Below are 25,032 nucleotides of genomic sequence, written 5' to 3'. Positions count from 1 at the left end.
GGACGCTAACATTTCTGAAAATTAGTTGGGGTATTCCGTCCCCTTGCGTCCTCCTACAAATCGAGCACTGGTTGTCCGTTTGATTTCGATATTTCGAAACCGTCGGCAAAGTTAAAGTCCACCCTCGTCCGTATTATCGTGACCCCTCATAAATGCGTGCGCTGCACACGCGATTATTGTTTCGAAACCGTTCGACGAGCGTTCTGCGAAACGCGTTTTCGTTTACGGTCCGCAGTGACGAGCGCGTACGGACCTATACTCGTACGTGCACGTTCATGCAATTAGTGCGGACTACGCATGCGGTCGACAGTAATGAATTATCTTAACGATCGGACGACGAGTAGAAAGGTTATGTATGTACGGGTTCAATCGGAATCGGTAGCGATAATTCATTAACGAGATTCGCAGACGAAAAAATAATATGATTATACGTAAGAGGTGGGTACTTGCGCTTTATTTGCAATCGAATTCCATGTGCCGTTTAATTCGCCCGTCCGACAGGATCTCTTGACGTGATCGATTGAAAATACACTTAAAATCAGAACCGTTTAAACAAAACACTTGCCGTAGTCGTATAAGCGCTTTTGACACGAGTCCGTATACCGTTATTGTGTTTACACGTCATTAGTTTTAATGGGGAACAAACGAGTGTGATGTACATACCGTATTAGTGCTGGTTTTAATTATATTATATATTAATCGATCGTTTCACTGTTTACGCGCCAATGCATCGAACACCGTAAATACGTAATCAACGTATCGTAATCGAGACCGTTTATGAGCAGGGAAAATAAAAATTGAAGGCTTAAAACATAATCGTCCAGGTGAATTATTGCCGATCGTTAAGAGGGACGTATAATCCGTTAGTAGAAAAAATAAAGTAAAACCTATGTCTATATTATTTAAATCGTAAGGCTTCGACCAAGTAGGGACTCTGGGGGCCACGCCCTCATATTCCGTATTTCTAAATTAATGTTTATCAATAAACATAAATTACAAAAAACAAAAAGCGTGTACTATCGGCTATTATAAACAAATGCATGTTTGTAGTTGAGGTTTGACAGTATGTACCTGCTATCTATTTTATGAAGAACCTATAAATAAACTAAAATAATATAAAATACTCCTTTGTATGCTATTATGTTATTATGAAAATAATTGCATAGCAAAAATGTATGCACGGGTAACGGGAATACTATAAAATTTGATGATATACTATAATTATTCTCTTGGTAAGACTTATTGTTATTCTGTAAATAAGCATTATGTCTTACTAATTATTGAGAGTTTTACTATTTCTTAAAAAAGATGACTTGAATTTGTGTTGTAAAAATTATTGTTATCTATTCAAATTAATTGTTGTGTTATAGTTTTGTGAAAATTATGACATTAGCCCTTTCCTTACCAAGTTTCTGGAACAGACCCTGGCTTCAATGACGTCGGTGTGTACAATAAGTGTTTGCGTTAGGGGGATTATATATTATGGCCTGTACTAAAGTGTTTCAGGTGTATTTACTTTTTTCAATTGTATTATTGTTATTTATATCGTTCCGATAAAAAAAAAAAATAAATAATAACGAAAAACGAATCACAAACTTATATTATATGTATATTTTGAGGATGCTTTCTAGTTAAAATAGACTATAATCCCTCCTCGTTGTACTTTATCACGTCGCTATATTTGATAGATGTGTTGTTCTTTTTTTTTTCTTATAATAGTATTCTAGAAGAAATATCTACGCGATTTCAATTGCAATTGCACGTAAAAGACATTATAACAATATAATACACAGGATCAACGTCCTCATTATTTTACTGTGTTTTTATCATACATACAATGTATTAAATATATATATGCAAACTTTATAACAATCAAAATTGTACACAAGTATAAAATAATAATAATAATAATGCAAGTATGATGACAATAATAATAATAATAATCGTTTTCAGCTATTCTTTTGGGTCGCACTCGACAAACAACACTGCGCAATGTGTATTGTACCGAATGTTGGTTGTATGAAAATAACGACAATTAATTTATTGTTAGCCGGCCGGATTGCAACAATATTTCTCTATAGAAAGCTACGGGGAGTGACTGCGTAAAATAAAATACAACTCGTCTCGTGTGTATTGAAATTAGTAGAGCTCTTCATGCATGTATATTTATTGTACTTTCGTGTTTTAACTGTTATCAAACAGTTAAAACATTAAAACAAAATCGTCTTGTATTATATTTACTGGAAAAGGTGCACATATCCGCATAATTTTATGACATAAATACTTGCAAAAGTTTCAATCCATCCGAACATAACTGTAATTTTTACTTAGTATATTGCCTGTTTTTACATTTTGATTTTTATTTAAATGTCGATTTTTTTTTCATTCAATATTTAAAAATTTATAAGAACGTGTTCGGTTATAATTTTAATACTCTAGTGGAGATTGTTAAACGTTTTTTGTGTATCATTTGTGCAAACTCATCACAAACGATGAAATATTTTCCTCTCTATAAATAAATTCCTGATCATTTTTCAAACAAAAATGAATATCTCTTTTGCAATACATATTTGATTTCCAGTGATGACATTATTTTGCACTTCAAAAGTTCCGTGTGCACTTTAACAAATTTTAATTTGCAATTCATGCTCCTGCGACCATTATCGGATGTTGCTGATTGCAAAAATAGTCGGAAATTATTAACTCCGTAGTTGTAATATACACAAACCACGTAATTTTTCATGACGAATTCCCCTCGATTTATACGCATTACAGTAATTAAGTAATTATTACTCGAATGACGTACCTCAAAAGGTGTCAGATGTATCGCAAATTGTATTTATCAATTACACAGCAGTATAATATTTGAATTATTTTATCCACGAATTAGATTTGTGTCACGTCCAATGCAACGCAGCAGATAAAATTGATTACAAATTGTTTTGAATTGTTTTAACCGTGGCTAGTAGTTTTCGGATGAGGTTATGATGTTATTCTTAATTACCTATATATAGGTTTTCTGTAAGCCACGAAATTTCGGCAATAAGTCTACGCTAGTTGCAATGATCGCTATGATCGTAAGATAAATTTGACGCACAAAATCCACGAAAGTATAAGATATCGACTAGACGCTTTATCGTATCATAGAGTTAAGTTACGATTTCGAGATGCATAAAAATAATGCGTTATGTGTTTTTTCGAAATTAAATTCCCGTCCGGCTGATGAGAAAAATATAAGTATAGTTTTTCCAATTCTAAACGTTCTAAATACATGTTACATAACATCTTCCTAGTCGAAAATACTTGCAACACTCGTAAAGTATTCGCAATGTATTCGCCGATGCGGATTATAACAATATGATGAAACCACATATATGTACTCATGCACTTGTGTACGAAACGGTGCCATTGATCCATTAGATTATTTCGTTTTCGGCTGGAAAATAATATTACGTCCGTATTCCGTAATTGTTGCGAGATTGGATTCGTCGAATAAGACGTTTCGGTCGTAGGCGCCTCGACGTAACAATATGCACATATATTATAATATACGTGTGTGTAGCGAAAAAGAAAGCAATATCCGATACACGTCTGTATAATGATCGAATACGTTTCTATAACGGCACGCGTTCGTTTACCGTTTGGTCACGAAATCAGGTCCTCGTATACACTGCACCCGTACAAGGTAAACCGTTTTACAAGACGTTGATTAAAACTTAGTATTCATATTATTGTGTGTATGTATGTGTGTGTGTATAATATATATATGTGCGCGCGCGTATACGAATTCGTTATCCAACCAGTTGGAATATCGATCTGCTCGCATATAATTTTGTATAAATATAAACGTACGATTATACGCACGCGCATACGTGTCTGGAAATTCAACGTGGACCACTTTCGTTGCGTGTGCCGAATAAATATTAATAGTATTAATCGTAATAATAAATAATTTCGATTAAATAATAATAATATTGGATCGCCAAGACTCGCGAAGTTTCTGTACCACGTCGTCGTATAATGCGTTTTATTCTGTTTTGGTGTGAGATATTCGCATCCGCGATGACCAGTCGTATTCTTCTTGAATCACTTGCGCAAGAGCGTCACGAACTTCAAACTGACGGACGTAAGCCTTACCCATTTATTTATTACGTTTACATAATATATTATTATATTAAATATAATCGTGCAAAACATATATTGAGTGTTTTTTTAACAATCAAAAAATAACGATTATTTCCTCGATTGATTCATCTGTTAAAAATAAATAAAAAGTTTTTATATGTATTTATATATATATATACTCGTATATACATTTATATTTAGAATTTTTATTCAACTTAAAGTGATTATACTCTGAAAACGTAAAAACTGTAAATTATTTATAACTCTATAAGTAATTAAAATCTACATGAGCCAAGTTCCAGAGGGATGATCCGCAACACGTTGCCCTGTACCGAGCGGCTGAACTTTGTAGATTACGGGTACATACTGGTGCATAGGTATTATAATTAATTATCGGACCCGTTTTCGACTTTTATCTTTTTTGTATCACATTGTGTTTTCGAAAAAATGTTCTGCTTCGGATTATGCGATGAAAAATGTATACTTTGCGTTGTTTGGAAAGTTATTAAGGAAAAAAAAATAAATCATTATAAGAACAGTTAAAAACGTTGAAACGGATGCGTTCTGAATTAATTTAAAATTATACCTATAAAAACGATTTTTATCGTCGCTGGTAACCGTAGCAAAATAATTAGAGTTACTTGTTGAAAAAGACCGTGCCGCACGAATATATCAAAACGATATCTAGTTCTCTTTCCCCTTATCCCTCGCCGCTATATGCCATGAACACGTTTAAACATCGTTTGCGGTGTTCTCGACATCTTTAACAGCTCTAATGTAGAACAAAAATACTTAGGCGGAAAATATGTGCAGTCTTACCGCGTATGATGATACGGTGGTTATCGATGACAAAACACTTGGCTGGTCGGCATTTATAATAGTACATAATGAGCTATCTGATCCATGATGTTACGACGTGAATAGCTACGGAAACGATGGGTCGACCGCAATACGCGTGGTCGTGATCGTGAACTATTACGTACCTTTAAAATAATATACGGATACATAATTATTTCGGTCAAGTCGATTAAATTTGTAAATTCTATTCCCCGCTTGCAATTTGCAGCGAATGTATATATTTTTAACAGGTCGTATAACAAAAAATAACCAAAAAAAAAAAAAAAAGAACCGCTTTTATCCGCGTATAAAATGTCACGTCAGTTTTTTCCCACAAACTTTACTTTTTCGCTTGTAACATTTTAAATTATTTTCGCTTCGAGATGATTTGCAACTACACACACCGATTTCATATTCATCAGTACTTGTGAGTAATTATTTTAATCTTTAAGTTTCGAACTAACATTTGTGTACGGGTTGTACCCCCAAATACGTTTCGTCCACCCGCCATGTATTACGAACAGTATCTATAAAGATTTATCGACCGACGGTTAAGAACGTGCAAACTTTAAAAGGACACGTTTACAGTAGAAATTGTATTTAATGCAGGCCCCGGTCCTTCTCTCTGAAAACTACTATTACGTTCGCGTACTATTACATTTGCAACTTGTATTTAAATTTACCTCGGCCTTCAATACCACGGTGATTGCAGAAGTTTAAATCGCTGCGCCGAGTTATTAAGTTTAAAAACAAAGCCGTGTTGATCCGAATTACCCTCAACAGCTGTAAGCTCATTAAAAACTGTCGGCCCTTGTAACGTGAATTCGAATAAAATCTAAGTAGATAAAATCCTGTTCGTTTTTCAAATCGTATACTATTCACACACAAAACGGTGGAACGTTTTTAATCAAACCGATTACATGCGTATGTATTTGAAATTTCTAATTAACGATTTTTCATCGGACCTATACACAAAATGATTTGTTGTTGGTGCTATTATTTTATACACCGATCGTTGCTTGGGTGTAATATATTTAATATTAATCGTCCATACGCTCAGCTCCCCTAAACTATTGCCAAAACAGTAATAATGAAACAAAATTTATAGAAACCTTCATAAAATATTAACATGAACGGTGTGTGTCATGTTACTGATCCACTTGCGAAATATTATTGGTAGATTTATTCATACTCGTCATGTATGTTTAGCACAACAACACTACATTTATTAATAATATGAGTAATACATGTTACCCGTATATTATAATCGAAATTGTGTTTACTCCGTTTCGAACACCAATAATTAGATTGTTACAGTGAATAAATAATTCTTTTTTATAAATATAAAGTATATTAGTCTCGATCAAAATTCAGTGTATTCTGTTTTATTTGTTGAGCTTTACAACCTTTTTTAAATTATGCTCAAATAAAAATAAAAATATATCACGTTAACAAATAAAAATTGCAACATTTCAATTATTATTATTCGTTCAAATACGAATCGTATCTGATGATAGTATAATAAATTGTTTACAGTCGATATATTACTATTAGGGTTGGGATTTCGATGCAAATGCATTTTTCTTTTTATTCATGTTTCAACACGTAGGTCCGTAAACAGAAAACGTGTTTTGAATAACTGATTAATTTAATGTAGTTTTTATTTTGCATATTTTTGTATTTATTATAATTATTATTTTTATATTTATTGAAAAATTTAACTTTATTTGTATTTTTAAAGCATTTTTGAATTTTTTTTTTAGAGCACTGAAATCCTAACCTTAATTATTATATATCTCTAAATTTTCGATGACTAGATTTTATTTAGTCGTATTATAATTGAATGCTGTTGTTTTTTTTTGTTGTTGTTCGAATAAAAAAAAAATAAAAAAAAAATAACGACATTATTATAAATGAACATTTCAATTCGATTTGTATGCTAATTGCATGTGAATTCAAAATACGTATTGAGGTCTAGGAATTCGGAAATTATAGTAATAATATTATGACGCGTGTGTGACTCGACTTGTTCGGCCTTCTGAAAATTGTCCGTTGGTAGAAATGTTTATTCTCGTCTAGGCACTGCATCATTCGATTTGGAGGCGCAGCGGAGATGAACCAACGAGTTGTATTAGATAGGTAAGTAGGTTTCACGACAAGGGCGTAGATATTCGAAATACAAATATGGATAAGCGCCGCGGCATGATGATGCCCACTCGAAGATTTTGTAAACGTTACAAAGCGTTGACGGCGATACATCATGCAATCCACTGTATTGTCGTACGTACATGCAACGGTACACAACGTTATAATAACAACAATAATATTCATAATAATAATAAACATCACCTCCTCGCGTGACACTTCGATTATCATCATTTCTCTTCGCGCAAATAAATTTATTTTTATTTTTTTTTCACACGATGTGACAACAACAACATTGCCAAACACTTATCTATCGGTTCGATCGGAAAACAATGTGCTCATAACACAATGCGTGGTGTGCGTGTGTGTGCGTATTACACCATAGTAGTAGTCGGTTCTTTACACAGACGCGTTGTTGGCGACGACGATAACCTTGCACGGTATTCGATACGTCTTGATGAATGGTGGAGTAGCGCTCCGAAATTGCGTACAACAACTGGTTATGAACAACCGTTCTAAGTCTTTAAGATATGCAAAAAACATTTCGAACGCGATCCGAACAACAACAAAACTTGTTTTCTATTTTCACGCGCGCGCGCACACACACACTTATTTCCATTCGTTTGGAAACATTACAGTGTAATCAAATATGTGATGAAAACATAAAATATGTTAGTATGTCGTTGCTACGATATTCGTACCGTACCCGTCCGAATACGGAAAACTTTTGATTTAAACCGTTGGCGTCGATGTTGGTCGACGAAAAACATACCACCGCAGCAGGCACGTTTGTATAGAGTTCGCGGTTTCGTTTTCCGTTTTTCACTACGTAATGTCTCGTGAAAAAATTACGTTTTCGTGGCGTCCGACTACGTTTAAACGGAGTACGGCGATATATTACGCTAGTTTTCAAATATTACCACTCGACTGTTTGTACGAAACGAATACCGCAGCGACTTGTACAAACTGATACAGCGATAAATCCTACTTCGGAAGTATTGAACGTTGAAGCTGTCAGAGGAAAACGATTCGTTAGCATTTATTCTTCTGGGCGAAATTTCGCTAACATTACGAGAGACTGCGACCGTCGAGACTGAAAATGGTGGACAACGGTTTTAGAATACATACATTTTTTGTGTATCCGCGCTTACCATAATGACCATCCGTCCATTTACTGCCGAACAATATTGTCCCGAGTACGGTATAAAAATATTCATTACCGGACGTTACGGGGCGTGCAGCAATAATATTCCCTCGGTCCGACATCGTCCCTGCATGCCTAATTTATTCACTTGTCAGCGTTTCCGCGCTGTAAAGTACAAAATAAAATTGTATTTCGTTCCTTCTCCGAAACGTAAACACGTGTGTGCCTTGTGCACGGACACCCGTTCGCGTAATGTTGTACCTACGGGCCGCCGCGACCCGTCCAAATGTCATCATGATGACCGAACGGGATATATGCAAACGGGGATTAAACTTGTTCCGAAAATTTTCGACTACGGATCGTGAGAAACGTGATAAATGAGAAACTCTATTGCCGAGTAGCCGTGTTATTATTATTTTTAAAACTTCAAACAGTGCAAGAATATAGTGTCAGTTAAAATAAGGACACGTATATTTTTTTTTTTTTTTTTAATACTATGTTCCTGGTGATTATACAAACTCGTACATACACACTTGAATGGTAATCGTTTTGTATGATAGATTAATCATCGAACAACTAGTTTTGTTTTCAAAATGTTGAGAATCTTAAAAAAATGTCTGTGGTTGCCCGACTACAGAATTATTTTACATTAGTTATAATGTATTTCTTTCCGAAACAATGACCGTCGAAATATTCGTTTTGTTTATATTTTCCGTTGACGTTTATTGTTTTATCGATGTAATCCACGGCCTTCGAATAATCATGCTCAAGAGCTTTTCACTAATTAAATGTAATCGATCTTGTAATACGTTCAACCCCCCAACCGTTCAACCATTTAGAACCGTTTCAGTGTGTAATGTTTAATAAACAATTTATCGGTCATATTTTAAAACGGTAGATGTAAAAAAAGTTATTTCGTACATGCATTGGTGGCAATCACTACCCCTCCAATATAATGATACAGTGAATTTCAACTACAAACTATAATGATTGTATATTTTTTGGTAAAACGTTCAACGGGCACGCCCGAAGATCTAAACGGTTTCGATCGCTGCAAATTGTGATGTACACCTAGTTACAAGGGATAAAATACTATGCGACGCACGTGTATCGCAAAAACGGTATCACAGAACGAACACGTGAGTAGTCCTGTACACGATCTATGTCGTTGGACGACATATTGACAGACAAGTAATCGAATCAATGTTATAATTATCACGTATACTCCGTAAGTTTAGTATAAAATATGTGCATACAAATACTACGGTGTAGTATTATCGCTATAAGTATTCGCTTTTATTGTTGAATAAGGTTCAGGGCAGCTATAAATTAGTCAGTCAGTGGTGAAATAAATAGGAAAAATAAATCCAACGTGAATACACTTCGTATAATGTACCGTTTTTTAGTTTAGAACACACTACACAAATATAACGGTTTTTCAGATAGAAATTTAACCGAACTTCCATAATAATAATTATTATACAGTTGAAAATAACTGTAATAGATATTCGTTCGAACGTTGATCGACTTGTGATATACGCTCGAATGTTTTGTATTATTGTCAGAAATGAAAGCCTCGAAATCGTTTTATTTCCAAAAGTTTTTCGTAAAACACCGTTAGAGCATCATTATTAGCACGTGTTGTTTCAGACAAAGCCGAATACAAATTTAATTTGTCTTAACTTAGGTGGTGGCGAAATGGTATTTATAGACAAGACTTACATCTGAACTGCAGGTTATATAAGTGACATTTGCGAAAGCACACGTACGTGCATATTCACCGATCTCCGTTTAAGCATTGTGCCCACATCGCACTACCCATAATTTTATAATTCACAATACTGTCATATTGTGTTATGCATATTTATGGAATTTAATACCGAACAAATGTATAGGCGATAGCACATAGTTCGGAGACATGAAAGGGATGAATGTAGTAACCGCGTTTGTTAATTTTTTTTCTGTTTTATACAAATACAACGATAATGGTTAGGCGATGTAGATGTACGAAGTTCGGATATTATATTCATGTCGTGGCCATTGCGTTTCCGTTGGTTTTTACGTGTACATACAGTTAATTAGTGCTGTAAAGCTGATTAGCGTTCAGCTGTATACAATTTTTATTTGTCTCAGTTTGTAAATGTACGTTTTATTCTATAACATGGTTCCAATGAATATACTGTTTTGGGATAGGTAAACACACAATATTTGAATTGTGTGTATTTGAATAATCGAAAGACATTCTTTCATAATGATTATTATTATTATAAGTGTGTACCGAGCGTAAACCACAAGTCTCGGAACTGTATGTAGGAGCAGGTTATTTGTTTAAATGACTCGAAACCGTATATCATTACCGACAAAGATAACTTATAGTAATTTGTTGAACGTATCCCATTTATAACATTACGAACCCAATGAGAATCCTTTAATTGCATAACCCCAATCGGTATACAGGTATTTTCACCGGTTACGTTAAATATTTATTTTAGTTTTCAAAATTACATTTTTGAAAACCATCATTCACTACTCACATTATTAAGCATTATTTTTTGTATATACGTACAAAAGCGAATAACCATTGATGTTTTTTTATTCGTTTTTAGATTTTATACCATTGTGGCCCCAAAAGTATTGCGGCCGAATTCAGAATATCATGTTGCAGTGAGTACGCACGGGACCACATCGCCAACAACAGTAGTTGTGGACGTTGGCGGCAAACAAGACAGCGGAGGCATTCTGAAAGTTACGCAATTCGTCAAAGTTGACTCGTATTCGACTAGAATAATAAGGCTCGAAGTAAAGTTTTTTTATTAATTTTTTCCTACATTTTACGAATAGATTTGAATTTTTTTGTTTTTTTTTTGTTTTCTCTCATTAGATTGGCGACGTCGGTCCTGGTAATTACAATTTAAGCGCTCGAGGTTCGGGCGGCTTGGAGTTTTTCAACTCTACAGCACTCGAGTACATCCACAAGAGTTATTCGGTGTTCATTCAAACCGACAAAGCCATTTACAAACCGGGACACAAAGTGCAATTCAGAGCCATCGTGCTAAACTCTCATTTGAAACCATCCGTTACGGGAGCTTTGGATATTTACATTACGGTGAGTCATCATCGGCCCACAATGACCAATTATTTTCGGATCGAACAACCGACTATGAACGAATATCGATTTGATTTGTAGGACGGCAAAGGCAATCGCGTGAAACATTGGAACAGAGCGCTGACCACCCGAGGAGTCTTCACGTCCGAATTCCAATTATCCGAGTCACCGGTGCTCGGCGACTGGAACATTGCCGTCACTGTACTGGACCAAGTTTTCCACAAGACGTTCACCGTTGCTGAGTACGTTCTACCGAAGTTCGAAGTGACCATTGACGTGCCCAAACACTCTACGTTCAAAAAGTCCGAAATACAAGCGACCATTTATTCCAAGTTAGTGTTGACTTCGACGCTCTATCGTTTCGTTTTGCCAGCAGCGAATACCGGTGTACAATATTTTTTTAATTTTTTTTATTTTATTTAGATACACGTATGGTAAAAATGTCAGCGGTAAAGCCACCATTTCTGTGTACCCGGTATACTTTAGTGGAAGCGTCCAGCCCATATACGAAAACCCGTTACGAAAAGTTGTGCCGATTAACGGAGAAGTAGTTGTGAACTTCGATGTTGTCAAGTATTTAAAGTAAGTCTCAAATATAGGTATTGAGTTTTTGAGACAGATAACTAGTGGCATGTTGTATCATATTTTTTTCGCAACAGGTTGGAGAACGATTACGACAGAGAAATTAAATTCGACGTCACCGTCGAAGAGGAACATACCGGCAGATCCCAGAACACGTCGGTATCCGTAATGATGCACAAACACGAATATAAAATGGAGTTGATCAAAACATCGGATTTCTTTAAGCCCGGACTCAAGTACACAGCTTTCGTGAGTAAACAATAACAACGTAATGATTGATTCTCTACGTTGACGATATGCCCATTTTTGTAGATCAAAGTAAGTCATCACGACGGTACGCCGGTACACGATCAGAAAAATCCGGTTATAGTGCGACATGGATACTCGAACGAGGAAGTCGATTACAAGGAAAACAAATACATGTTACCCAACAACGGTTTGATCCCGTTGGTTTACTATCCACCGTCCGACGCCGTATCGCTTGGCTTCGAGGTAAGCACGACACCGATGTCAAACGCGATATTGTGAAAACATGATCGAGTGAAAAGATATTAGCGATAAACATATATATTATTTTGTTTTGTTTAAATCGAAAACTGTGAAATAAAAATTTAAAAAAAACACGTGTATGCGATTTCAGATGAAGTACATGGATCTTACCGAATGGTTCCCGTCCATCGGTGCCGCGCATTCGCCGAGCAACACCTACGTGCAGGCCACCGTGTTGACGGAAAACCCTACGGTAAGTGTTTTCGTTGTGGAAACGACGGATGTCCAAAGGGCGCGAATTCGACTCGCCGTCTGAAATGCGATATTATTTCCAGGTGAACAGGGACGTTGAGATACAGGTGAACTCGACGGAGAGCTTGCAGTACATCAGCTACCAGGTGATCGGCCGAGGTGACGTGATCGTGGCCAGCACCGTTCAGATCCCGAACGCCGGGCAGCGGACGGCCATCGTCCGGTTCTTGGCCACGTACGCGATGGCGCCCACGGCCAGGGTGATCGTGCAGTTCATCAAGGACGGCGGCGAAGTGATAGCCGACGTGGTCGACATCGAGCTCGACGGAGTGCTGCAGAACTATGTAAGGAACCACCGCCCTCTCCCGCCGCAAACGTGTCACGCACCACCACTCCGAGCGGATGTACAGGGTGGCCTAGCCACAGCAGGTGCAGGACAGGGATTTCTGCCCGGGCACTAGCTGTTCTATATTTTTTCGTGGCCCCCCCGTTCACCGATGAAAATGTTAAGAATATAAGTTCGTGTCGACCGTAGACGAATGCTAAAACATTACGATTCAATCGTTCTTGATAAATTTTATGCAGAACAACCGTCCGTCGAGGAATTGAAAACGTTGATATTCAACTAATCGGTTGTTTTGGGATCAATATAAGTGAATGACAATCTCTACCGTTAAATATCGTCGGAAGTTGATAGTCAGCGAGCTCTTAATGATTTGGTACATTTTAAGAATTAATATTACGTTATCTGCTTTTCATTTCTCCCTTCGGTCCGATCCTGCGTCATGTGGTCCGTTTCGGCGCGCGCCGCGATATTATTACCCGTATTACATTGCACATTGTATAATAAATAATACGTTTCATAGTATAATTATTATTATGTGGCCAAAACATGGAATGCCGAATATTCGCACTAATCGCGTCCGCAACGTTTTCGTTTTCAGATTAAAATGGACGTCAGTCGTGACGAAGCCGAACCCGATACGCCGATAGACATCAGCTTCGAGGCAAAACCCAATTCGTACATCGGCATTACCGGCATCGATCAAAGTGTTCTATTGCTGAAAACCGGAAACGACATAACGCACGTAAGTCTATCGTAGTTCACATTGTGTCCAGCTGAAACGTATAATCTTAATTAATCACCATTGTAATTGTTTTGCGTGTACCTACAGAAAAACGTTTTGGATGAACTGAGAACGTACGACGCCGGTGAAAAATCCGATTCTGCCGAAAGATCGATGCTTTGGTGGCCAGGTTCCTTCACAGCTCATCAAGTATTCGATGTAAGTGTTTGTTTTTTGATTTTTTTTTTTTTCAATCTCACGATTTCGTACACCATCGATTTGGTTTCAATGATTGTTATTCCATGTTAAGATTTTGTTTTTATTTTTTTTTTCTAGAAATCCGGAGCAACCATAATAACCAATGGCTTCGTAAACGACTACGAACCTTCACGTAAGTGACTTATAATTTATATTAGTATACATTTTTTCAATTACAAATACAGTGATAAATATTCCTTTTCCGATTAAAATAAGTGTTTATGCGTGGAGAATTCGTTCCTGTAAAAACGATGCATAATACTAGTAACTTTACCACCGTACGTCCTCTATGCATGGAAATCACTCATAATATAGCATAATATTTTAAATTAATATAATAATAATGGGTAAATCAAAATGTATCGTTTTGAAATTCAGAGTTAATAATATAATTGCTTTAATTATAATAATAATAATAAAATTATTTTATAAACTCGAAATCACTGGGAAGGTAACCAATTTTATATTGTTAGTTAATCGTAAAACGTACACATAATTTATTTAAATTGGTTTCGAATATTTTGATTTTATAATATTTAAATACTATTCAAAATTAGTTAAAATAAATAAATTAGTTCATAATACCAAAAACCGAAAAAATTTTTCAGTACAATAAATTAATATTAAAATATATGAACACGCACATTATACGTTTTTTGATAACATTCAAGTATTTGAATCAATCTGTTCAATAATATTTCATTCAACATTTTGAGTTTTTTATATTTCATTATAATTTTTTCACCGGGAGCCATAAATTGTAATTATTTATGAAATATTTTGAAACTCTCAATTTAAACATGTCATGTATATTACGTGAAAGATTATCAGTAAAATATTCTAATCTTTATTTAATCGTATTATTTTATTGTAAAAAAAACCAATTTAATATTTTAAAACAATTTTAAGTAATCATTCCTCACAGTTCGTATTATTTTTATAATCTTCAAACACCATTAGCTAATAAAACTACCAATTCGTGGTATAATTATCGTTTATCAAATATTTTCAATAAATGTTCTTATTATTTCTCAGTGGTTAACCAGTAGCACGGTTGAAAAAATTTATCATTTGTACAAGCTAAATACACATTACAAATATGTAATACGCTTGTGACGTACTAGTTTAACATATTAATAAAAGTAATTAAACGTTGTTAGTCAGCACTAAAATAACCTGAAAGGTATGCGACAACACGAATAATAATACTTGATTTGAACGGAATCGCCACGATTCGCGAATACTCAGATTGGGTTTTTGAAAACTCCGCACCGTTAAAGTGACGTGACTAAAGTTTTCGAATCGTCTGCAGTTCTCGGTGTTTACGTACAACACGATTGTCCTTAAACAATATTAACACAACTGTTACACAAAACGTATTCCATGTATAGTCGAATTGTTGTAATCTTAATAACCAATAATAATAATCAATAGTAATATGAATGAAAATATGAATAATAACAATCAATTAATATTAACTCGTGGTGCAACGGGGACCATGTGTACAGTTTTCCAAAGGTCAAACGTTATGGAGGACTCGGAAATATCCGACAACATGTTGCTGACCAATTCAGTGGACGCCGACGGTTCGTCCAGCATCAAAGTGCGGTCGAATTTCCCCGAAACGTGGCTGTGGGACAACGTTGAAGCTGGGTAAATAGACAGGAAACCGCGGCGGCGCGGGTTCGCGGTCGACAGTATATGCTCCGTATGCGTACTGATGTGTTGCAGTGCACGCGCTTGAAACACGTGCACGCGGGGGTGGATCGGCCCGGTGAGGCAAGGGGCGATCGATGCATAGGCGCAACTAGAGTCCAAATATTGGGATTGCTGAAATCGCTGAAAATAAAATAAAATGGTATTTAACTGTAATTACTATAAATTATATCTGAAAAAAAAACAGGCGTGCTAAATTTGAACTCAGGGATGCTAAAAACCCTATTAAGCTCCTCTAGTTGCACCTATGAATTGATGGTATCGCATCGATAAGAACACGGTAGAACACCGTTCGTTCGGTGTTCGGATATCCGAATCGAGATGAATTGTGCACAGATGTCGAGTAAAAATATCCGTTATGCGATGACAATAACAGGTCAACCACCCGGTGCCCACTCGATGCCAAGGTCCGCCACTGCTCGCACGAGCACCCCAACGCTGGTCTAACCGACCCTTGTAGTGACCGGACGTGGTAGTAGCGGCCGTTGTCAGGGGTAGGTGGGTTCGAATGTTCGCCGAAAAAAACGACGATTCCGGCGACCGGATTGTTATACGGTCGACGTAATCCAAACGTTTTTCACGGTTTCAACACGGTTTAATCGAACCAAGCGCGAAACATCGTGTCGGACCGACGTTTCGTACACATGTTTCGTTCCCCGTGCATGAGACTCGGCTGCTGCGCCGACGGTGGTTCACGAATAACACAGCACGTAACGGTACAACGTCTGCTTATTAACGCGCAGGTTATGGGTGTGCTTTGTGTGTAACGTCCAATTTTAAACGCTAAGAAAACAATCCTTCCACGCGCGTTTCCCGCGATTCTTGTTCCTGTCCTAAACAATAGGTGTGCCCGCCACGTTAGGTCAGGCGCTTGCAAAATGATTGCGATACGGCCAGAGCTAACCACCGATTATCATCGCGCGTTTGACCCGATCGCGGCACTGACCGTTTTCGATTTACCGTCGACCGCCGTCAAACGGTGACCACAGTTCAAAACGGCATTCGTTCGATCGGACTTACGACATGCGTTTCGTAGGATAAAAAAATCACGTGCAACCATCGCGAATATAAAAAGAACTTGTACGTAAGTGAACCAGGTGAATCGATTCGTAAGTAGACTTCTGCCGAGCGTAGTTATGTCTGACTTTGCGTTGTACGCGGCTGATAATGATTTATTTGTGAAAACCGTTAATGAACCATTGACGTTCATGACTGTTGTAATCATTGTACGTTCTCTTCCCGGCCGAATATTTTGATATGAAGTCCATAACGGGATAGATTTCCATCATTTCCATCACGCCAAAATTCATTGATAACCGATTCGGTACCTTCCAATCATTATATAATTTTGTACCCGTTGAAAATTTCAAGTATGTTCTCTATGAAGGTTCTATACCTCAGCTAAATTTAAAATTTACATCGAATCGTAATTATTTTAATAAAGTAATAAAATCAAACAAAAATTACTGAACTGTTTACCCCCGTAAATGAGTATGTAAATAAATAGTTTATTTATTTATATTTATAAACTATTTATTTACACATTAAATTATACGTTTGATTTTTTTTTTTACTTCTTCAATGCATACGCGCATTTTTTTTTTAAAAACATAGATCGATGTTGTGCAAACACAATACACTGCAAGAACAAAACGTGAATTAAATTCTCTGTTTTATTTGCCATCACGTATATTTAAATTACTGCCTCAGATAAACGTTTAGACTCCGCCGAATCGCGATTATTATTTCAGTAGGCACACTAATCTCTTTGAAATTTCCCTCGACGTCACAGACGCGTCTCTCTGCTCTGGCTGTGCCGCGTGTTAATAATTGTGCGCCAAAAGCAAGGAAAAATTGCTTGAAAATTTAAAACGTTTTATTAAGCTCAACCAAAGTACACTATAAACGTGAGGAAAAAAAATATTAAAAAAAATAATTGATTGTATTGTTTGAAATATTTGTTAACTATTAAATGCCTCATTCTTTCTCACTCTGTTCCACTCTCACTCACTCTCTTTTTCTCTCGTTCTCTCTCATCGTATCCTCCATCTCATTCGTTCACGTAGCACAGTATTTTGTACCTTTTTTTTTTTTGTGTTTTTGTTGTATACAGTGCCGTCCGGCAAGAATTTTTTTGTGGCTCGGCCAAGCCCGTCGCCCGGCCTACCGGTGGTGAAACCGGACAACGGGCCGGCCTTCGCCATACGGCCGGTGACGCGACCGCCACTGGCCGGGCCGTACGCGTTCTCCCGTATACCGGCACCGGTGTGGAACAAGCCTCGCGTCTTTCTATCGCACGCGCTACAAGACACTTGGCTATTCACTAATCTATCCACATGGTATGGACTTTGAGGCGAAAGTTGCGCTTCTTTTTCTTCCATTACGCTAATACTGTTATCGCTGCAATCGTTTTCTTTATTCATTTATTTAACTGCTTTTCTATTTCTCTTTCCGATTTACCAAATGGTTTCCTCAAGTCTACTCACGTTTGACAATGAAAGTTTTCATGTCAAACAATCCCCCCCAACCACCCACCAAGATAAAATAACTGGCGAACAGTTTAATTTTTAAAAAAAAGGAGCGATTCGTAAACACCTATACCGAAGTAATTATTTGTAAGTTTTTTCTAAAGCTTATACATTTCTTCTTCTTTTTCTTTATTTATCTATTTATTTATTTTTTTGGTTGCGGCCTTTAAAACAATGTACAATACACGTAAATACAGTTTAAACACATTTACATTATTTTAATGATATATGTGATAATATTTGCAAATCTATTAAAGTGACCGCAACGAAGACGAAATGTACTATTAAATGTATTATAAAAAACGATAGGCGTTTTTGTCGTTTTTGATTTTAAGATGTTTAAGACTTTAAGCTACGTTAAAAAGCGTGAGTTTAAGTGATAATTAATATTTTCAAAATCAACAGTTATAGCAAAACGATGTACCTAAAACTCGTTGTTACTGACCACTAATTAAATATCTGACGTCAGATTAGGTACCTATCATTATGGTCGTAATAACAATATTATAATCTAGAACATTTTACCAATTACTCGTGATTACAACTCTGTGATTACGTGTACTGATAAATTGCTGTTTCTTAAAATAATAGTCGCTTTCAATTTTCATTTGACCATGGGCTTATTACGCATGCTTTTTTATGTTTTCAATTTACATAAACGTCATATGTGCATTTATATCCCACTATCGAATACCTATTTAATATGTTTTGGTCTACGTATGTGTTTGTGCCCATGAGTATTATTTCCTAACTATCAAAGGTTTTATCTGTCTACGCTTAAACGCTTGTGATAAAACTAATTTGGGTCAATGAAAAAAATAAATGTAAAAACCTTAATTTCGTTCCTAGATTATAATTACAAAAGTTGTTCCAGTGCGTTTGAGTCTATGTGTAAACCTTTTTCTTTTTCTTTTTAACCAATTTGTTTAAATTGTTTATTTTAATTTTAAATTAATTGAACAAAAAATTGTCAACATTGGTGACTGTTAAGTTAGGTAGGATTCCCCTAAACCTATTATAGCCAATTTGAAAAAAAATAAAGTTGATATGACGTTTCTACTGGATTAGGTGCTTGCCTACTTTTATTCGATACACATTTTTATTTCATTGATTCTTGATTTTCAAAATTAGGTACTGAATAACTATTGTTGTTTAGTGAACCCTCTCTCAACGAACACCTCTGAATAACGGACGTGTACAGATTTCGGTAGTATAGTTCGCTTAAATATAAGCTGTGTACATTGTTCAATCAATAAAAAGAAATCTATTATAAACATTTCTATACTTACGGCAATGACCGGATCTTCATGATTTAATGAATACGATACGGAGGGTGATTTTCTAATACCTCTTTAATCACATTACATAAAATGTTTTTTAACAAGTCAATATAATTTAATTTTGCAGAAACATTGAACATTTCTGACAGTCCCGTGGGTGCCCGCTGTTGAGAAGTTTTACTGTATTTTAATATTTGTGTAATCTACATTACTGTAACGTAACTTTAAACTTAAGCTCATCGTTTCAAACCTTATTGGTATTGAACCACTCTCATCAAGATTAACTCGTAAATCATTCGTCCTCGAAAAGTTTTGGATATAAACGTACCATAGTAGATTATTTAGAACATTATTACGATTTATAATTTGTTAAACTAGGTATATAAAGTATTAAAGTGTTGTTATGCTTGATGTAGGTATAACTAATAATATATTTACATCTGTTTTTTTTTTATTTAGAATGTTATATCTGAAATATTATTACATAATCAATTTTTAAATAAATTAAAAAGTAATTCTTATTTATTCATAACAAAATACAGTTAGGTACTTACCGTTTTGAATTCGATTACCAATTTTTGATTGAAACCAATTCAGTTTCTCATATATTTAATTTAAAGTTATTTTCAACCATAACGTGCCTTTTTCGTACGAATAAAAATATTTATTCCTGATAATGGACTGAAGTGAGAGTAACAAATAAAATATTTACCAAGTAGTTACCAAGTAGTTACTATTTCTTCGCGTTTGAATTGAATATTTCTATTTAATTTTCTATAATCAACAATATGAAATTTTAATTTACTATAATATTTTTGTTTTATGATAATTCTAATTACATTCGCTAAAAACATTTTTGCGTTTTAATCAAACCTTTTACATTTTTCATGGTGATTGATAAAAAAATTTGAGTATTTAAAAAATATATATATATTTTTTTTTATTAAATGTATTTAAAAATATATATATATATTTTTTATTAAATGTATTTAAAATATATATATATATATTTTTTATTAAATGTATTTAAAAATATATATATTTTTTTTATTAAATGTATTTAAAAAATGTATTCATATGTATAACTAACAACTTATATTTTGTGTGTGGTGTTAAAGGCAAGATGGACGAGCATCCTTGAAGTCCAAAGTGCCTGACACAATCACTTCGTGGGTGATATCAGCATTCTCAATCGACTCTCTTTACGGTCTTGGCCTTCTTGATACACCCAAAAAGGTAAAAGGTCTTAAATATTAGTTTACTTTAATCCATTATGGTATAACGATCGATCAGGACTACTAAAAAAAATTTAATTTAATTATCTCCGATTTCATTTTACTATACGTTTTTATGACATTATTCATTAATAAATATACGGACACAAATAACAATATCTATAATTTTACAGTCAATTTTACTTTATGTTATAAATAATGTTATTATGATTTAATATTATAGAGCTAAAGTTTTATACGACTTTTATATTTAGTCTTTAAACAAAAACTGACTAATGAATTTTTTAATACAGGTTTTTTTAATTTTTTTTTAATAATTTATTATAAATATTACCAACACGTAGATAAGAAGCATTATTGTGTAATGCTTAATATTATTTTCTAATCGAAAAATAAATAACTTTTATCAACTCGGTGAAATTGGTTTTCACAGCTAAAAGTATTCAAGCCGTTTTTCATTTCCGTTGATTTACCGTATTCCGTGAGAAGAGGCGAGATCATTGCTATCCCAGTGGTAGTATTTAATTACATGAGGAAGGATGTTACAGCTGACGTAACTTTAGAAAACATTGGTCAGTTCGATTTCGCCGACTATACCAATGGAAACAGTAATGAAGTCAAAGATACAAGTATGATACATTGTTAAAATCTCGGTTGCTTATAACGTATTTTAATATCTTACTAATGACTTGTACTATATATTTTATTTTAAATAATAGAATTGGAACTATACCAAAGAAAAAAACTGTATATCAAAGCAAATTCTGGAAGCACGACATCATTCTTGATAAAAGCCAAAGCTTTAGGACACATTAGTATCAAGTTGACCGCTAATAGTCCATTGGCTGGCGATGTTATAGATAAAAAATTGTTGGTTAAGGTAGGTTTCCGTTTTTCTAATTATTCGATCAACTAACAATGAATATGATGAGTTAAAACGTTAATTTATTAATTTTGTAAGCATACATAAATATATATGTCAATATCTATTTAAAACATTTATGTTCCACTTTTCCTTATTCTCATCATCCGTACACTATTTGTTAATGAATAATCAATAGTTGACTATTAAACGAAGTCATTTTTCTTATTATTTTAGCCGGAAGGAGAAACTATCTATAAAAACCAAGCATTCTTCGTGGATCTCAGGAAAGAAACTTCGTTTGAAAAAAATATAACTTTAGACATTCCTCAGAATATTGTCCCCGATTCCGAGTTCATTGAAATTGGAGCAGTTGGTATGTTTTTTGTTCAAAACGCATATAAATTTGATTTTAACTGATGTCAAAATAACAGGTGACATATTGGGACCGAGTACGATGAATTTGGCGTCTTTGATTCAAATGCCGTTCGGTTGCGGCGAGCAAAACATGTTGAACTTTGTGCCCAACATAGTTGTTTTAGATTACTTGAAGGTACGTACGGATAGTAATGATAACGATATTGACCATAGGACTGAATGCTATATTTATATTGATGTTTACAATAACATTTTGGATAACAAGACGTTAAATTCGTTAAAAGATTGGTATTTCCGTAGAACACGAGACAGCTGACGACCGCCATTGAAACGAAATCGTTGAAGTACATGGAAACCGGATACCAACAGGAGCTAACGTACCGCAGATCAGACGGCTCATTCAGTGCTTTCGGTTCAGCGGACGCAAGCGGCAGCACGTGGTGAGTGCGAGTGGTCTTACTGTTTATCTTATTTCGTCGGCGAAAACACGAACGCGACCGTTACAGAACAACGTGTAAAACCCAACCCCCGTCTTACAGGTTGACCGCGTACGTTGTCAAGTCATTCAGACAAGCGATGCCGTACATACCAGTCGAAGAGAAAATCATCCTCGATGGTCTGCAGTGGTTATCCAACAACCAGGCCAACAACGGTAGCTTCCCGGAAGTGGGCCATGTCAGCCACAGCGACATGCAGGGCGGATCGTCTAAAGGACTGGCGCTCACCGCTTATACGCTGATCGCATTCCTGGAGAACCAAAAAGCCACGCCAATCTACCGAAACACGATCAACAAAGCCATCGATTACGTGGTGAAAAACTTCCCGGGGACGGAGGACCCCTACGTGTTGGCCATATGCTCGTACGCACTACACTTGGCCAACCATCCAGAAAAGAACGTCGCGTTCAACCTGCTCGAGCTGAAAGCCACTACGTCCGGTGAGTATGCCAATGACATATATGGCAATGGGTGCACTCGTACACCATACCAGAGACGTATATTTAATCTTACTTTTAAGTGAGAGCGACTCAATTTTTTTCTTTAATTCAGGTTCAAAATTTACAAGTAACATTTTTGGTAATATTTAAATCAGATTAATACATTGATCAGGTGAAATTGATAATTTTGGTTTTTTTTTTTAATCTAATTCCGGATCCACTTAGAATCGACTTCTGTGTAGTTCTTTTTTAACGCCTGTCTGTGTTTTGAATGTTACGCTTGTAATAAAGCCCAATTCAGTATTCACAGCCACGCGTAATTTGATTTCGTTATAAAATGATCCACATTAAAAAAATTTGAAATGTGTATATCACTTATAATTGATTTCTTAAATATGGGTTCAGAGGATGGGCGATAGCCCCCTTCGCCCCCCCTAAAATACGCCCCTGGACCGCAACGGCAATAATCGTTCGTTTGTACGGTTGCAGACGAAAAGAAATGGTGGAAACGCGTGGGCCGCGCCAACGACAAGCAAAACCCGTGGGCCCGGGAACCCAATTCCGTCGACATTGAAATGACGGCGTACGCTTTGCTGACGTATTTACAACGGGAACTCGTTGAAGACGCGTTGCCGATCCTGCACTGGTTGATATCTCAACAAAACGAACAGGGAGGATTCGCGTCCAGCCAGGTTAGTTGTACAGCTTTCACTGTATTTCGTATTTTTTTTTTTTTTTTTTTTGTATTTATATTCATCGGCCAACGCAAACAATTACATTTCAATTAAAATTACAATTCGATTGAGAACGTTTTCCTGTACTTGTTTTCCAGGACACCGTGATCACGTTGTACGCGCTTTCTCAGATGGCACAAAAAGTTACGCCGGGCTCGATGCGATTATCTGCCACGTTTTCGTACATGAAAAGTGGACAAACTGAACTCAAAGTGACGCAAGATAATGCCATGGTGTTGCAACTGGTCGAAGTAAGTCAATACCAGTGTACAACGCACCGACGTGTTACGGGTACTGTCCGGACAACGACGCACGTTCACCCTCCGCTACCCAAACTGTGTGCATTGACCAAATGTGTGATTTTGTTTTTCTACAGCTTCCAAAGCAGACGCGATTTGTAAACATCAAGGCCACCGGAACAGGGTTCGCTATTGTGAAAGTGTCGTACAGGTACAACGTGAACGTTACCGGTGCTTGGCCACTGTTTTCACTGGACCCACAAGTAAGCAAATCCTCAAACGCCAACTTCTTGCAGCTATCGGTTTGCTCGGGGTAAGTAACTTTAACGTATATTATTTTTATTATTATTACTCGTGCACTCGATCGATATGCTTATAAATATTGGCTGTAACGTATTATTCTGCGCATGGTTTCAGACTCTTAGAAGGAGACGAGAGCAACATGGCCATAATGGAAGTGACACTACCCTCTGGTTATACCTTGGATAACGATGCATTACCAAGCCTTCGAGTGTCTAATAACATAAAACGAATTGAAACTAAAGATGGAGATTCAGTTGTTATGTTATACTTTGACAAGGTGAATTCGCATGATAATATTTATGGAAATGCGATCGTTATTTATTTATTTTTTCATCGAAATAGAAAATATTTTTCATTTAAATTGTTAAACTTCTAAAAATTATAATTTCATTAAATTATTGTTATTCGAGTCAAATTTCTTTCGATCATGATGTAATCAACACAATTATATATTAATGTATTAATTATAATTAACAATAATGTAATTAACACTTGAGCTCAGATGTTTATGACGCTAAATGTTTTTTTCGTGCAACGATAAGTATCACTAAGCATGACACAAATTTGATGAACGAAGTCTCGATATCAAATCCGTTAACCTATTAATATGTAGATAAACGTATTTAAAATGAAGATTTTATTTATTTATAGCTATACAATTAAATATATAATATTAATATAACTTTTATTAACTTAAAAGTCTAAAAAAGAAAATTAATCCCATTTAAATATATTTTTGTTGCTCACAAGTTTATTTTCTGTTAGTCATTCGATTTCACTGATAGGATACAACGTTCGAAATCGGTATATTAATG

The 25,032-nt window shown here is 35.5% G+C and overlaps 1 protein-coding gene across 2 annotated transcripts in view; it reads left to right on the top strand.

Moving 5' to 3' along the window:
• Positions 1–25,032, top strand: part of LOC112679932 (CD109 antigen-like) — a 63,553-nt gene that overhangs the window by 36,527 nt on the left and 1,994 nt on the right. The window contains exons 3-25 of one of the 2 annotated variants that reach the window (XM_025549883.1): positions 10,858–11,050; positions 11,133–11,357; positions 11,439–11,689; positions 11,781–11,939; positions 12,017–12,188; positions 12,252–12,431; positions 12,580–12,681; positions 12,764–13,024; positions 13,625–13,768; positions 13,856–13,966; positions 14,084–14,138; positions 17,835–18,060; positions 20,648–20,765; positions 21,198–21,393; positions 21,484–21,644; positions 21,864–22,002; positions 22,061–22,179; positions 22,305–22,444; positions 22,544–22,941; positions 23,431–23,633; positions 23,774–23,926; positions 24,052–24,227; positions 24,332–24,494. In XM_025549883.1, the coding sequence (XP_025405668.1) occupies positions 10,858–11,050; positions 11,133–11,357; positions 11,439–11,689; positions 11,781–11,939; positions 12,017–12,188; positions 12,252–12,431; positions 12,580–12,681; positions 12,764–13,024; positions 13,625–13,768; positions 13,856–13,966; positions 14,084–14,138; positions 17,835–18,060; positions 20,648–20,765; positions 21,198–21,393; positions 21,484–21,644; positions 21,864–22,002; positions 22,061–22,179; positions 22,305–22,444; positions 22,544–22,941; positions 23,431–23,633; positions 23,774–23,926; positions 24,052–24,227; positions 24,332–24,494 (4,045 nt within the window). Of the gene's footprint in view, positions 1–10,857; positions 11,051–11,132; positions 11,358–11,438; positions 11,690–11,780; positions 11,940–12,016; positions 12,189–12,251; positions 12,432–12,579; positions 12,682–12,763; positions 13,025–13,624; positions 13,769–13,855; positions 13,967–14,083; positions 14,139–15,513; positions 15,659–17,834; positions 18,061–20,647; positions 20,766–21,197; positions 21,394–21,483; positions 21,645–21,863; positions 22,003–22,060; positions 22,180–22,304; positions 22,445–22,543; positions 22,942–23,430; positions 23,634–23,773; positions 23,927–24,051; positions 24,228–24,331; positions 24,495–25,032 lie in introns of both variants that reach the window. The other variant, XM_025549884.1, reaches the window with a different exon arrangement.

Source organism: Sipha flava, unplaced genomic scaffold, assembly GCF_003268045.1.
Source record: "Sipha flava isolate LNK unplaced genomic scaffold, YSA_version1 170_pilon_pilon, whole genome shotgun sequence".
NCBI lineage: Eukaryota > Metazoa > Arthropoda > Insecta > Hemiptera > Aphididae > Sipha > Sipha flava.
Note: the sequence above shows the minus strand (reverse complement) of the source record. Positions and strands in the feature narration are given on the sequence as shown.